The sequence below is a fragment of the Vanessa cardui genome, chromosome 11 (assembly GCF_905220365.1).
Source record: "Vanessa cardui chromosome 11, ilVanCard2.1, whole genome shotgun sequence".
NCBI classification, from domain to species: Eukaryota; Metazoa; Arthropoda; class Insecta; order Lepidoptera; family Nymphalidae; genus Vanessa; species Vanessa cardui.
Window position 1 is genome coordinate 3,369,430 of NC_061133.1, and position 16,165 is coordinate 3,385,594.

Here is a 16,165-nt window from a genome sequence, read left to right on the forward strand (position 1 = left end):
TTAGTCTCGATGCAACTAAACAGTTATGGGTAATCCTGATGCGACTTTGTACGGTTAAAACAATAATATATTTATGAAATGTCAAATTTCTACCTGCTGGGCTAAGGACTCATCTCCTTTTCAGAGGTTTAGGAGTATATTCCACTACGCTGCTCGGATGCGGGTTGATGGAATCACATCTGACAGAATTTCATTGAAATTAGACACATGCAGGTTTCCTGACGAGGCTTTTCCAGTCATTTAATTAATTTCTACCGCTGAACTCAGGATGAATTATACATACAAATTAGCACATAAAAGTATAGTGGTGTTAGGTTTGAAGTCGTGATCATCGGTTAAGATGTACACACTCTAACCACTGGGCCATCTCGGGACATTTCATAAACAATAATAAATTTAAAGCATATTCGATAAAATCATGAAAGTTTTCATTCGTTTCGTTTTCCACAATATATTTAATATCAAGAACAGATCTGTCCGTTTTAATTGTCGGTTACAATATCGAATACATCGTATCAATTACAATACAATAAATTTTAAGGTATCATTCGTAAAATCGGATTCGAATATTTCATACGAATCAAAACAATTAATAGGAATAATCGTATTCATTTATGTTAATATAAATTCCGAGCAACTTGTCTTAATAAGGGTACGTCAATACATGTCAATCGAGGCGTACAGATCGGACAAGCCGTTGATTAGGCTGGATCGAGTCCGATTATATAGACAATGATACAATGTCATGAAACGACGTGGACTATTAGATGATAATAAGGTTACGTACACATACGAAACGTGATATGCAGACACAAATTGATTTATTTGCATATCATTGAAGTGAATTTAATAATAGATTGAGGAAAATTGATTATTGTGAACACTCAGACATATTACTCGACTAGATTGTGTATTCTGAGTGGTAATTTTATTTCCTCAAAGGAAAGCTATGGATATCAAATCTGAGCAGTACGAAATTCTAGTCGTTCCAAGCATTCTAACTTTCGTATTTTTCTGTGCAGTGTTTGATATTTCTCAATATGTATGTAAAAATAAAAAAAGAAAGTAACACATAAAACAATACTTTAAAAGTAGTATAAAAAAGTAAAGTAACAGCCTGTTAAATTATCCACTGCTGAGCTAAGGCCTCCTCTCCCATTATGGAGAGGGTTTGGAACATATTCCACCACGCTGTTCCAATGCGGATTGGTGGAATGCACATGTAGCAGAGTTTCGATGAAATTAGGCACGTGCAGATTTCCTCACGATGTTTTCCTTCACCGCCAAGCACGAGGTAAATTATAATCACAAATTAAGCACATATACATATCTAGTGGTGCTTGCCTGGGTTTGGACCAGCAATTATCGGTTAAGATGCACGTTTTCTAACCACTGGGCCATCTCAGCTATCATGTATACAAAGCAAAAAGAATTTACCAAATCGCATAAGTACCAAAACTCTGAAATTGTCTCGTTTAAACAAACGAACAAATACATCTGCTTCATAATATACTAGTGTAGATTTATCAATACTTCTATTGTTATGTGATACTAGTTGGCGCCCGCGGCTTCGCTTGCGTTTTAGCTGTTGGTTATTATTAGCAGACATAAAAAATATGTGCTTCCTTGGAGGTCAAGCTTGATTCATAACGAATTTTATGAAATTTGTTTTAGTTGTTTGGTCTTAAAAGAGCGACAGACATATAGACAGATAAGAGTCACTTTCGCATTCATATTATTTGTATAGTTTATGTAAAAAAATATTTTGAATTTAATATTTTTAAAACCACCTTTTTTATTAAAATATACTTAAGACTGGATAGAGCTAGATAGAGGCGTCCAGGAACAACAAATCTTGATGTCTCCTAAAGGTTTATTAGTGTTTAAACAGGATAAAAAAAAATTATGGCCCACATTCGCAGTGAACTCATACGTATTTTGATGATTTCAATTTGCAAAATTCTTAACAATTAAATACGCCAATAAGTGATAACACTGCCTTTTATACTGTATTTAATTTATAGATATAAACAGAGTGTCTGTTTGTAATATGAAAATAACATCTGTACGATGTAATAAGGAATAACTTCAACTACAAAAATAACTCCTTAGTTGAATCCGAACGCGGGCACAGCTAGCTATATACTTTTAGTCATATTTTCTTTAATAAATGAATCATATGATTTCAAAAAAAGAACACTTAGTTGCTATTAATGATAAAGTATATAGCGTATGTCATAGGTGGGAACTTACTGATCAGTATGTTACAGTGATAAAATATTATTCAAACGATTATTATGTCAGTTGAAGTAGCATCTAATACAATGACACAACATGTTTGTTTAATCAAACACGTGACGATGTATTCTAAACCGGATTAGAAACGCATTAGATTTTATCATATGAATATTCATAAGGTAATTCTAATAAATATCATTGAAGGAATAAGTAAATTTTATTTGATTAAATTTTATGATACTAGGTGACTGGGGCATCATAAATTTGGCTGAATATGTTACTGTAAAGTTCGATTGAGGATTCTAATCCGGGCAACACTTAATTGTTACTTGATTTATATAATCGCATGAAATGCAAAGAACGTATTATATTTCTTCGTTATTCTATTTATATATAGCAACAATTTATGTATACGCTCTACGCACACAGACAAAGAGGTTCTAGGAGAAGGGGGTACAGAAGTTGTTTCTTAATTTGTGTGGATTGATGTCAGAAGATCATCTGGATATTTGTGTTTCTTTACTAAGGTGGAAAGGTTTCATAAGAGAACATAATATGCTATGCTATTTGCTGGCATACGAATCTGTCATACCCTCCTCTTAGACAGACAAACATCCATATAAATCTATGTGTATAGATATCACAACGCTCGTCATTGTCATCCTAATTATAAGAATAAAAAAATATCTAAACGAATCGTTTAAAATCTTTCCGCGTATCATTCGAACGTCATTTCCGCGGATAATTCTTGATACACCGTAAATTACACGATCTTTGTTGTGACATCGTAATTAATGCTACCAGCTGATGTAATTTTCTATGAATTGCCTTCAATAAAAATATTATGTAAACTCATATCATAAAGATGTATATTGGTGTCCGTGCACATATTTGGGAGCATTAACAGTTTTATACATATTTTAAGTCGAGATGGCCCAGTGGTTAGAACGCGTGCATCTTAATCGATGATTTCGGGTTCAAACCCAGGCAAGCACCACTATACATATGTGCTTAATTTGTGTTTACCGTGCTCGGCGGTGAAGGAAAACATCGTGAGGAAACCTGTACATGTGTCTAATTTCATCAAAATTCTACCACATGTGCATTCCAACAACCCGCATTGGAACAGCGTGGTGGAATATGTTCCAACCTCTCTCCTTAATGGGAGAGAAGGCCCTTAGCTTAGCAGTGGATAATTTAACAGGCTGTTACTTTACTTTTTTATACTAACATATAATATGTGCATCACAAAAAATAGTTTGATGTTATATATATGACGGGGAGTTGGCAAGATTGTTTGGTTCGGGGTCATCTTCTACATATATACTCACGAAATAATACAACAAACCTATAGCTGACTTTTTATATTGATTTTTAAATGCTTTATAAACCGCGTCACCGTCTGTCATATCCTTGTTGATAGCTCACATTCCTTGTTTTTCTAACACCACTTGGTGGTAGGGCTTTGTGCAAGCCCACCTGGGTAGGTACCAACCACTCATTAGATACACTACCGCTAAATAACAGTACGCAGCATTGTTGTGTTCCGGTTTGAAAGGTGATTCAGACAGTGTAACTACAGGCACAAGGGACATAAGATCTTAGTTCCTGAGGTCGGTGGCGCATTGGCGATGTAAGGAATAGTTAATACTTCTTACAGCGTCATTGTCTATGGTTGACGGTGACCACTTACCATCAGGTGGTCCATATGCTCGTCCGCCAACCGATTCCATAAAAAAATGACAATAACCTCACTGACCAGCCAGAATCAAATCTCTAAAGTAAGTGATTTTAATGAAAGTATTTAATCATCAGATATTCCGACATATATAAAACATATGATTCAAATACGACGCGGGTGAAACCACGATAAACCACTTGTATTATTTTATATACTTGTCATTTCTGCAAAATACAGCATTTGACTATTATTAAGATAAAAATCGCTTGAAACGTTTAAATATTTTATGTTGTTTTTCCTTTAAACTTATAAATAAATTTAATCAATAATAATTCCATATAAAAATACAATGTAAAAAACATTGAATTTTCCGGCAATCTATTTTTATTTTAAACAAGAACACGAGTCTATATATGTGTATACGTTATGTATTTATTTAAAACACGCGATGAGCTAAAATGTTGACAATACGCAGGATAATCCAATTTACTTCACCTTATTACAATATTTCATCGTCGTCATAAATTGAACCTTGAACCCAGCAGGGCTCAAGGGAACTGCCCACAACAGCGCAGACCAGATTAGAAGATGTTCACGTCATGTTTCTTAAGTAACTTGGTTTAATTAGTATGGAAGGTGTGTTATCTGAAATATATCACCCTATTGTACGGATGAAATTATCGGATTAATTATATTAGCCAATATAAGAGTAATACTAACTGTGTACACAAATATATTTACATACATTTTTTTTTTACAGCGCTTTTGTTAATTTCCACACTATTTCATATACAACCTCTTTGCATTGATTACTCCCCATTAGCTAGTATGAGACAAACTTTTATTTTATTTAATTTTGAAGAATAATACTATTCAAAACATATACTCACATTATCACATTATATAAAAAAATATATCGCCATATAAGAACCGAAAACGAAAGTATTAAACGATACAGTATACTACTATTTTTTTTTCTTTTTATGTCAATCATTACTTAGTATAAAACAAAGTCACTTACCGCTGTTCGTCCCTATGTTTGCTTAGATCTTTAAAATTACGCATCGGATTAAAATGCGTTTTTTTTAGAAGATAGAGTGATTCGAAAGGAAGGGTTTTTTACATATAATACACATACAATATAGTAAAGAAACAATGATAATTTTAGATGTTCCTAATGCGATGTCGTAAATAAACAAATTGAGTAAAATATTTAGTATCAGTATTGCGCCATATAAGTATATATAAAAGTATGCAGTATTTCAAAGCCGGGATCGGGTTGGTAGTATGAAATAATATACTAAACATAATATGTCATATATTATGTTAGTAAGATAAGAGCATACGTTGTTAGCACTCGTATTCCTTGTGTCTTTCAATCTCTGATTCGATCCCCCTTGGGTATCGGTCGCAATAGCTGGGCCGGTGTGACACTGATTGTCTTCATGTTTGTTAAACAACTTGGGCCAAATTACAATCGAATCGAGGTCAATTTATACATATAAATCAATCCAATTAACTTCGTTACCGATATCCATTTAAAATAACAGCTTATCGTTATTATGACACATATTTCAAAGGTTTTGAGATGCTAATAATTGTCATATAACTAAGATTTTTAGTTTAATTTCATTTACAAATTTAACGATTCTATGTATAGTAGATGTCGATATAGCTCAAACAATAGAGTACGTGAATTAAGAATGCAGGTTCAAATTCGGACGAGAACTAATGATATTTTTAAGATTGCGTTTATAATTCATTCCGTATTTGGCGTTAGTAAATCTGTGGCGTCAGTACTTGTTTATCGACTATCCCTCAGTAACGCATATCAGTAGAATAATCTAAACAACTACAAATTTGTTTTATTATAGATATGACTGTCACAGTCGAGAACGCAAAACAAATTGCGGCTAACAGTTGGCTAATAAACCTAGTAAAGTAGTATGACGTTTGGAGAGTCGAGTTAGAGTTAGTATAGTTACATAGAAAAAATAATAATAATAATAAGAGCCTACAGCTTTTACGGATCGCTAAACAGTCCGTCAATAATACACTTTTATATTATTATTTTTTATAATTACTTAATTATATAATATGACCTTTAAATCAAGAACTCTGTTATGTCTGATCTCTGTAGAGTAGTCGTAAAATATTTCAGCAACAATTAGTAGACACTTATAATAAAATGAATATTATATTTAAAATTTCAATACACACATAAAACTTTTACCTTCTCTATTGGTAATCAAACAAGAATCGTTGAGAAGGATTTATCAATATGATACATAAAATATTAATTTGTTCCTCGTTAAAGAAGATTTAATGGCTGAAAAATGCACATTAGCGTTAAAGCGCGGTAGCCTTGTGCAATAACACGGGCCAACGGTACCTCGCGTTTCAAAGCATTCCTCGGGTTTCCTCTAATAGTTTAAACTCTAAAAGTGTTTCGTTCCTTTTTGGAGCGGTCTTAGGTTTGCTTAAAGAGAAATAAATGAATAATTTTCATTTTTGAATAGCGCATTCTTATAATTAATTATTAATATTTTGTACTTTTTTTTGGAAGTGATATTGGCAATTAAGTTGAAAATATACTTTATTAAAGTTCTTATAGAAACTTCGTAATCTATATTTTGATGGGAACTATTAATAGGTATAATGTCAAGGCTACATAAAAAAATAAAATAATAATAGATCATGGCCGTGTGGAATCGTGTCATTTCGTTATATTATTAAATAAAATATTTATTAAATACATAAATAATATCTGAAACTCAAAAATACTAAGTTCACTTTTTTATTAAAATAATCTTGTGTTGCCTATCTGTTAAAATTGACCATACATTATTTATTATATTGAAAAAAAAAAACTGAATTTCAAATATGAAAAACGAACAGCCGTTCCATATTCAATTTTATTGAGATTTCAGAAGCATGTATTTTTGAGAATGTATTTTTGTAATATTTAATTAAAGGATGCGCAAATTGTACCAGTCGTAGACTTAGTAGCTACACTATACATAGACAGATATATAATGTATATATATATATATTATTTGTGCACTTATGAGTTATACAACTTTTAAAATGTTATTCCTTTTTGTATCGATATTTATCAAAATTCTATTAAAAACGGCGTGGTACAGCTGCGTTCTATTTTAAAGGATTGGTAAGCCCGTGATACGGGCACAATCTATTTTACAAAGAGATTTAACGCTGTGCACGGATTCAACAGGATAGAAAAAAAAACGCGAATCTAAAATTTGAATTTCGAATTGAGTCTCATATCAAATACTTATGTAAACTATTTGTATATTACATGTAAATTGATTAAAACCTTTTTCTTTGGTTCAGAATACGAAATGCTCAGCGGCAGTCTGTCAGAATAGCATTATGGACATTCCAAACAGAGGCGATACCCCGAGAAGTGTGGAAGAAGTATACAAAGAGGCTCAAGCTTTTCTTAAACAATATTATTCTTCAATACGCAGGTAAGTACTTCTATACATACTATACCAAAGTGGAGTTGGAGTGTCTCTTTTTAATATTAAAATAGCCCTTTTTAATAAATGCATATGTATTTATACAGGGTACTTATACCAAAATAACATTTTTTACAATTTTGTCGGTCTGTCTGTTTGTTCCAGCTAATCTCTGGAATAGCTGGACCGATAACTGATATAATTTTTTTAAATTCAAACGCGTACAAGTTCGCGGGCACAGCTAGTCTTAAATATAGATTATTTACAACGTTTTTATATCGATTCGATTTTTGAAATTTCAATTATCTGAATGTTTTTGAGTTACCAAAATAATAATATAAACAAATATACCCAAATATACACGATAACAATCATACCCAAACAAACATATCGATTTGATTCATTTCGATTTGTTTGTATGGATGAATAAACTTACGTTTGCTTGTAAACATTCCTTACATTTTACACATCTTGAGTACAAATTTAAAGATCCAATCCATCCAAGATAAGATCCATAAGAATATTTTTTTATTCATTTGGTTGAAATAGATAAATAATATTTTTAATATTCTAATTTCAAATCCTAGTCCAAAGAAAAAGCGTAATAACTAATTTCACTTATTTATTTATTTATTCTTTATTGCACCCAATCTTACAACTAAAAAATAACATTTTTTTACATAAAAGTTGCATGAGGTGCAACAGCCACATAGACTTTTTAATGAACAACAGACTTACACCGCTTATATTAAAGGCACACAGGATGCAATTTTGCAAAGGAATTAGTTACGTAACATACGTAGGTTAAAAAAGAATTTATATAAATTTAACTCTTAAGGATCTTAAGTGGATAGAGGTGTGTATGGAAATTCGTCATTTGTGATATTAGAAACATGGATCCGTATATCGGTATTTAAAACGTTGTTAGTTGTTTGTAATAAAGTTCTTACTTTTTTTATTCATCACCTAAGACTGCCAGATTGATCGAGTTCTGTGACCACGGTAGAGGCTTCTATACTAATTTTTATATAATATGTCAAGCATTCATTGAGAAAAAAAAAACAACCAACTCTCTGCAGATTGAAGTTAAGGCTTACATTTCACATAGAAACTTTTGCATTCACGTTAGCCATTTGCATTATATGTAAAACGTTCTACAAAGTTTTATGAATATAATATTTTTAGAGAAAACACTGACGCCCACGTTAAGAGACTTCAAGAAGTTGAAGAGGAATTAAGAAAAGGAGATACTTATCAACTCAAAACAGCTGAACTGGTATTCGGAGCGAAGCTAGCGTGGAGGAATGCCTCGCGATGTATTGGAAGAATACAGTGGAAGAAGTTACAGGTAATAATAAATGTAATAATTCAATACGTTATGACTAACGAGCTGAGATGACCCAGTGGTTAGAACGCGTGCATCATAACCGATGATTGCGGGTTCAAAGCCAGCAAGCACCACTATATATATGTGCTTAGTTTGTTTTTATAATTCATCTCGTGCTCGGTGGTGAAGGAAAACATCATGAAGAAACCTGCATGTGTCTAATTTCATCGAAATTCTGCCACATGTGCATTCCACCAACCCGCATTGGAACAGCGTGGTGGAATATATTTCCAAACTCTCTCCTTAATGGAAGAGGAGGCCTTATCTCAGCAGTGGGAAATGTACAGGCTGTTACTTTACTTTACTACTTTATGACTAACAATGAAATTATATAGTACGAGTACATTTAGTAATGTATGAGAGATTTCTTTATATAGGTACATTTATTTATTTGTTTTATGTTCCACTTTCAAACAGCTCAAAACGTGGATTGTTTTCCACATTCAAAATATTTCACTAAATTGTTATCCAGCATTGAATGTTTGTATATATTTTTGTTTTATATAATATTAAACGAGATGAGATAATTATAAATACAATTTAAGGACGTAGAAACATTAGTACTATCTAGGTTTCAATAAATGATATTTGATTAAGATCCACATTATTCATGTAACAATTTTGGTTACAAATACAAGAAATTCTAGCGATCGTAGTGAAATTTGGTTGGAAAATCTTCCCAAGGCGAAGCTGTTATATTTGATTATTGCGTTAGAAAAAAAAAAACAATACAAAGTAGCAATAGGTCTTCTAAAACTTTATTCATGATTTTTATTGTATTTGATTTTTTTATGGATTATATTTACTGTGAAATATTTCTAAATTTGTGTTTTCTTTTTTTCTTGTAGATATTTGATTGCAGAGCGGTGACCACAGCCAGTGGGATGTTCGAAGCGCTTTGCAATCACATCAAGTACGCGACCAACAAAGGGAATATAAGGTGAGTGTCCAAAGCATTGCAGCATAATAGTTAATGTATAATACTCCGTGTCGCCGTTACTATGAATTAATACACCAATAAGAGTATCTAATAACAATATTGCAGTAACATATACTTGGTATTAGCAAAGCGCGGTTATCTGTTTCTGCTTTTAATACAGTATCTCAGCTTGTAAATCTTAAAAATATTCTTCTAGCTGTATATTCTTAAGGATACAGTAAGCTGATGTACAAATAATATAAAAACGCAAGTTTGGTAATATTCGGAAATTAAATTTACAATTTAATTTAATATATGTAAAACATAGTAGATAATTATTACCAGTTAAGTAGATGTTTAAAAAAAAAATTCAGAATGCAGAATTTGCTTCGATAAATCCACGTTTTTTTTCACAGTACATGCATATTCAAAAATAATATTACGCATTATATTATAGTCCGCTATCTCTAAGAAATTACTAAGCAATATTATGATTTAGTAATTTCGCGCTTCTTTTAATATAATTTAAAGCGATGTAGCAATGATACATTCACGCAGACTTAAAAAAGTCACTCTTTGTCTTTTTATTTGTCTGTTGATTTTAACAAAACTTTTTATATAAATATAATATCATTCCAAAGTGTCAACTTCTGTTTAAACATAAACGGACCGGGTTCGACAAGGCTCTTCATTCTTTTATCTCATAATGAAACAAAACGCGTAATGAAAGTTATAACAAAGCAAATTAAAAGGGCAGAGTTGCCATCACCACAATTGTCTTAATGAATGGACGGGAAACTTTTACGAAAACCTTATTACACGACGAAATTCTGTGTGACGTTTTCAATTTTCTCCTCAAAAGAGTTTTTACCCTATTTTATTTAGAATATCGTTTAGGATTTGGTACACGCTATTTGCAAGGACGTTGCATTTTTATATGTTGCTAATGCAACGTGTGTGTACTTTTTATTTCATAACATACATATAACCAAAAATTTCCATTACCCGAATACTCTGCTACTAGATAAATAATGCAATAAGTATAATTTTGTATAAAGTACAACGACATGTAACTAAAATAATTCGCAAATAACTTGTCATAAATATAAGCTTGTTGTTGATACAGTAATAGCGTGTTTTAATTTACACTGACAAAATACCTTTTTTTTAATGGCCAACTGAAAAAGCTAGGTTTTAGTATGTAATAAAATCTTTCTTAGATATTAGACACCGGTTTTCATGGGTACGCCACTCTGAGGTCCCGAGTTCGATTCCCGGCCGAGTCGATGTAGAAGGTTTATTAGTTTTCTATGTCGTCTTGGGTCTGGATGTTTGTGGTACCTTCGTTACTTCTGATTTTCCATAACACAAGTGCTTTAGCTACTTACATTAGGATCAGAGTAATGTATGTGATGTTGACCAATATTTATAAATAAAAAATAATTTATAAATATAATAATATAAAACAAAGTCGCTTAACGCTGTCTGTCCTTATGGATCTTAGATCTTGAGATTTACACAAAGGATTTTGATGCGTTTTTTTCAATTTATAGATTGGTTCAAGAAGTACATAGGTTTATATGTATGATTGTATAAAGAATTGCGTTTAGACTATTTATGTAAAAAAAATAATTTTCGTGTCTTTATTCCGTCTAATAATGTAGGTAAAGTTTTTTTTTTACACATTTAATTTTATCTCAATTAAATAGGCTGACAAAAAGCAACTTTTGTAAAAATAAAAAAAAAGTCACCGAGATCTCTACCCGTTCCCAATTTTCAGGTCAGCGATAACCATATTTCCCCAGCGCACGGACGGCAAACACGATTACAGGATATGGAATCCACAGCTCATCAGCTACGCCGGTTACATGGAACCAGATGGGACTGTGTTAGGTGATCCGGCCAGAGTTGAGTTTACCGAGGTATGTAATCCATACGCGATGTATTTCACATGATTCCATCGTCATTTGAGGATACCTAACGTTAGGTGATTAGCGTAACATTAAAGAAGATACAGTAAACTTTATTTAGCACCAATCTATATTACTATTATAAATGTGAAAGTAACTCACTCTGTCTGACTGTCTTTCACGACCAAACCAATGAACTAAATTTGATGATTTCGCATGTAGGAAACTTGAGCTCCAAGAAAGGACATAGACTACTTTTTTGCCTAATATATGATAACAAACTCATAAAACGCGAGCGAAACCGCGGGAGACAGCTAGTCAAATATATATAAGTTATTTAAAAAATCACAGCAACACCAAGTAAATATATGCAGGAAGAAAAACGGACAGTTGTCGTTTTGAAACCGAAATTTAATTGGGGGTGAAAGTGTTGTACGTTTGCCAGCAAATTGGTAGACAGAACCCTGTTACTTTGCACGAAAATACATTCTATCGAATTTGTTACACGTGTTATAAAACCGATGTCGGCGAAAATGCGAGGATGGTGTTTATTCAGGCGTTGGTTTTATTTCGTTACTTGTACGACATCATCATCAAGGAAATAAGATCAAATATTATCACAGATATAACAATATTTTATAAGATATGAATAAGACTCAAGTTCGAAGACAAAGTGCTATGTTTTCTAGACGAATGATCTTCGAACAAAATTATTGGTACAACAACAACAACAACAACAGCCTGTAAATTCCCACTGCTGGGCTAAACGCCTCTCTTCCCTTTGAGGAGAAGGTTTGGAACATATTCTACCACGCTGTTCCAATGCGGGTTGGTGGAATACACATGTGGCAGAATTTCTATGAAATTTGTCACATGCATGTTTCCTCACGATGTTTTCCTTCACCGCTGAGCACGAAATTAATTATAAAAACAAATTAAGCACATGAATCAGCGGTGCTTGCCTGGGTTTGAACCCGCAATCATCGGTTAAGATGCACGCGTTCTAAGCACTGGGCCACCTCGACTCGACTTCTAACCACTGGGCCATCTCGACTCAACAAATTATGGGTATTATGTTGGAATATCTACAAACAAGAGTTCTTAGAATACAATTTTAGCAACCATTTCTAAGTTTTAATTATCATTCAACTTTACCTTATCATTAGAAGGTTTTCCTTTTTAATATATTGAGAAGTTGGGATGTAAGATACACATTTTTTGGGACAGTGCCAATTCTAAATAACAAAACTTGGCAACTCTTGTGTCACTTAATTATTTAAATACTAAATTTATTTAATAAGTGTCTTATTTTTTTATTGCTTACTTAGTCAAATATAGTATTTAACATAATCAAGGTATTCCATTTTCCTGATATTATCGATGAGACAAAAAATATGTATTGATATTATTTCTTCCCTCTAAATATTTTGAATTTTTTTAGGTTTGCGTAAAACTTGGATGGAAGCCGCCTCATACGGCTTGGGATATCTTACCCATTGTGGTATCAGCTGATGGCAAAGATCCTGAATATTTCGATATACCTCGAGAAATAATAATGGAGGTTAAAATGGAACACCCGAAGTAAGTACATATATAAAACTACCAAAGTGACTTGCTAATACATCTAACTTTATAATTGAGCGTTAAATATTAACTCGCTAATTTGTAAACCTTGAAACATATACACAGAATTGTGAATTTGGTAAAGTCGTTATTAATGATGGCCATGTTGGTTCAACTTACGGTGAAAATTCTTAAGAACTTTATGCTTTTGTAAATTGTTACGTGTTTCATTATAAATTATTTTAGTCATGACGTCAATACCTAGAAAGTTAGCGCTAAGTAAATTAAACATATGTTATGTGTATGTAACTCCACAGAGAAATATATGATTTTTTATTATTAAAATAAAACCTTAATAGACAAGATATAATACTATAACACAATAGTCGATGAACAAAGCTTTTTAACAGCCTTTTATAAATAATTTAATAAGTAATGAAAACTTTTTCGCTTATTCTTGATAATGACATTCGGTAAAAAAAATGCTTGCAAATAAATAAGTCAAATTTAAAATTAGAACGTTTTTTATTTTGGTTTAATTTAAATTTGGAATTTGTCTCAACGATTTATAAAAATTCTTAATCATTTTTTTTTTGTAGATATGAATGGTTTAAGGACTTGGGTTTACAATGGTATGCTCTACCAGCTGTTTCAAACATGAGACTAGATTGTGGGGGACTCGAATTTACTGGAACTGCTTTCAATGGCTGGTATATGGGTACGGAGATAGGGTGTCGTAATTTCAGTGACTCTAACAGACTTAATGTTATTCAGGTACTTTATATTTATTATTTACATTACGACAGTCTCCTTGCCAATCAAAAATGGACCATATGACACACATGAGACATTTACACAGTATGAACTGTTAAACATATTTTAAATATTCCACTGATTTTGGATGAAAGTGTTACGTCTTTATTGGTAATTACACAGTTACCCTACAAATAGAAACACAAGTATACATAGTAAAATGCAATTCTGTATTTAATTTATCATATAAATTATTATATTGTAATGCCACTTGCAGTTGATAATTTTAATTAATGCAATCAATGTTTAATTATAAATATAAATTTAATTAGAGAATGTTAATACAAATTATTTATCCATAAAGCTAGATTAAAATAATTATATGAGATAAATAAATACTTTTATGAAAACGAAATTGGAGAAATGAATTCGAATTTTAAAACAATAATTTTCCTTTGCAGAGCGTAGCGACTAAAATGGGTCTAGACACGGAGTCCTACGTATCGTTATGGAAAGACAAAGCGTTAGTAGAAGTGAACATAGCGGTGCTTCACAGCTTTCACAGAGACAACGTGTCTATTGTAGATCATCACTCGGCTTCCGAACAATTCATAAAACACATGGACAACGAAAATAAAAGCAGGTGAGTGAGATGCGACTGTTATAAAGGACATCTTCTTTGGAACGAGGAAAGTTTATAAGGAAACAAATGAATGACTATTTTATTGTCTGAAAAAGAAATCGATAATTGTAGCGGCCTTATTCTGTACTAGAAAATTTATTTGAGAAGGATTTACAAAATTTCAAGGACAAATTAAATGGCTACTTTTCTAAGTATGACGTTTGATAGATTTCTATCTGACGTCATAGGGTTTTTCCTTTTTATGACGTATACAAATTTGCACGCTCTATCATTACCAATTTATATAAAATGTAAATAGAATCTCAAGTTCTCATCAACGTATTGTATTGTGCATTTCTTGATAGTTATCTTATATATGTATTGGTGCCGCTCCATGGCTTTTTGTTATGCAAAGCAATTCAATTACTCTATTGCATACCAAAGTGAGCTTGAAATAAATAGATTTCTCTTCCAGGGGTGGATGTCCCTCAGATTGGGTCTGGATTGTTCCTCCGATGTCATCGTCTCTTACTTCGGTGTTTCATCAAGAAATGGCTTTGTACTACATGAGACCTTCATATGATTATCAAGTGAGCTACGAATAACAAAGTACTTTTGGTATTTTCTAAAGAGATTTTATGTTATGTTGCAATTTGGTCAACTGTTTGGACAATACTTATAATCGTTATAATTTGAAAACATATATTTTTTTATTTATTAGACAGTTAACTAAATAATATAATTAAAGCAGCATACTTTCGAAATTCATATATATTTTTTATTTTTCGTACATGCTACAAATTTACCAACAATTACTTTCGTGATCTGATATTTTTTATAAAATAAAAACGATCGCTTTATAGAAACGCACCTTAAATTAAACATAAAAAGCTGATCAAATAACTACTAAGGGTTTTCCATCTTATTATTATCTTGGATATTTTATTTTTATTTATTTGTTAGTACGGGTTTTAAACAGTTCCTGTAAAATTTTCAATCTGATAGTTATTGCGCTTCTAAATGTTGTCTTGTGATACATATAGCGTAGTTTAAGCAATTGCATTAAATGGTTCCATACATGGATATAATAGGGTTTTAATGAATACTGTGTAAATGATAAATAATCATTAGCAGATGTATTTTTTTCCCAAAAAAATAAAAAAATGTATAAACAATAATCATTACCCAGGAACCAGCTTGGAAAACCCATCAATGGACCAAGAACGAAGGTGACAAGACCAGACACAGAAAGTTTCATTTTAAACAAATCGCTCGAGCCGTCAAATTCACATCCAAACTCTTCGGTCAAGCACTTTCAAAGAGAATCAAAGCGACTATACTTTATGCGACCGAGACGGGGAAATCTGAACAGTATGCCAAGGAGCTAGGGACCATTTTTGGTCACGCTTTTAACGCTCAGGTGAGTTTTTAATTTACACGTGTTATACGTCTCCGTCAGATTGAATCGTATTGAATTGGCTTGACATTTCAATTAAAGTAAATATCGTAGTTTTTGAATAAAATCTGCTGGTCGTGTTTTTGAAGGCAAAACCAAAGTTTATATTGTCTCAACTTTTACAATTAAAAGACGACATGTCCCAGTGGTTAAA

General features: G+C 32.0%; 1 protein-coding gene across 3 annotated transcripts in view; it reads left to right on the forward strand.

Annotated features, from left to right (window-relative positions):
- LOC124533560 (nitric oxide synthase-like) overlaps positions 1-16,165 on the forward strand; it is a 47,472-nt gene that overhangs the window by 25,577 nt on the left and 5,730 nt on the right. For all 3 annotated transcript variants that reach the window (XM_047108924.1, XM_047108925.1, XM_047108926.1), the window contains exons 2-10: positions 7,274-7,410; positions 8,587-8,749; positions 9,637-9,728; positions 11,488-11,629; positions 13,059-13,198; positions 13,780-13,954; positions 14,395-14,576; positions 15,031-15,145; positions 15,745-15,975. In XM_047108924.1, the coding sequence (XP_046964880.1) occupies positions 7,274-7,410; positions 8,587-8,749; positions 9,637-9,728; positions 11,488-11,629; positions 13,059-13,198; positions 13,780-13,954; positions 14,395-14,576; positions 15,031-15,145; positions 15,745-15,975 (1,377 nt within the window). The remainder of the gene's footprint in view (positions 1-7,273; positions 7,411-8,586; positions 8,750-9,636; positions 9,729-11,487; positions 11,630-13,058; positions 13,199-13,779; positions 13,955-14,394; positions 14,577-15,030; positions 15,146-15,744; positions 15,976-16,165) is intronic.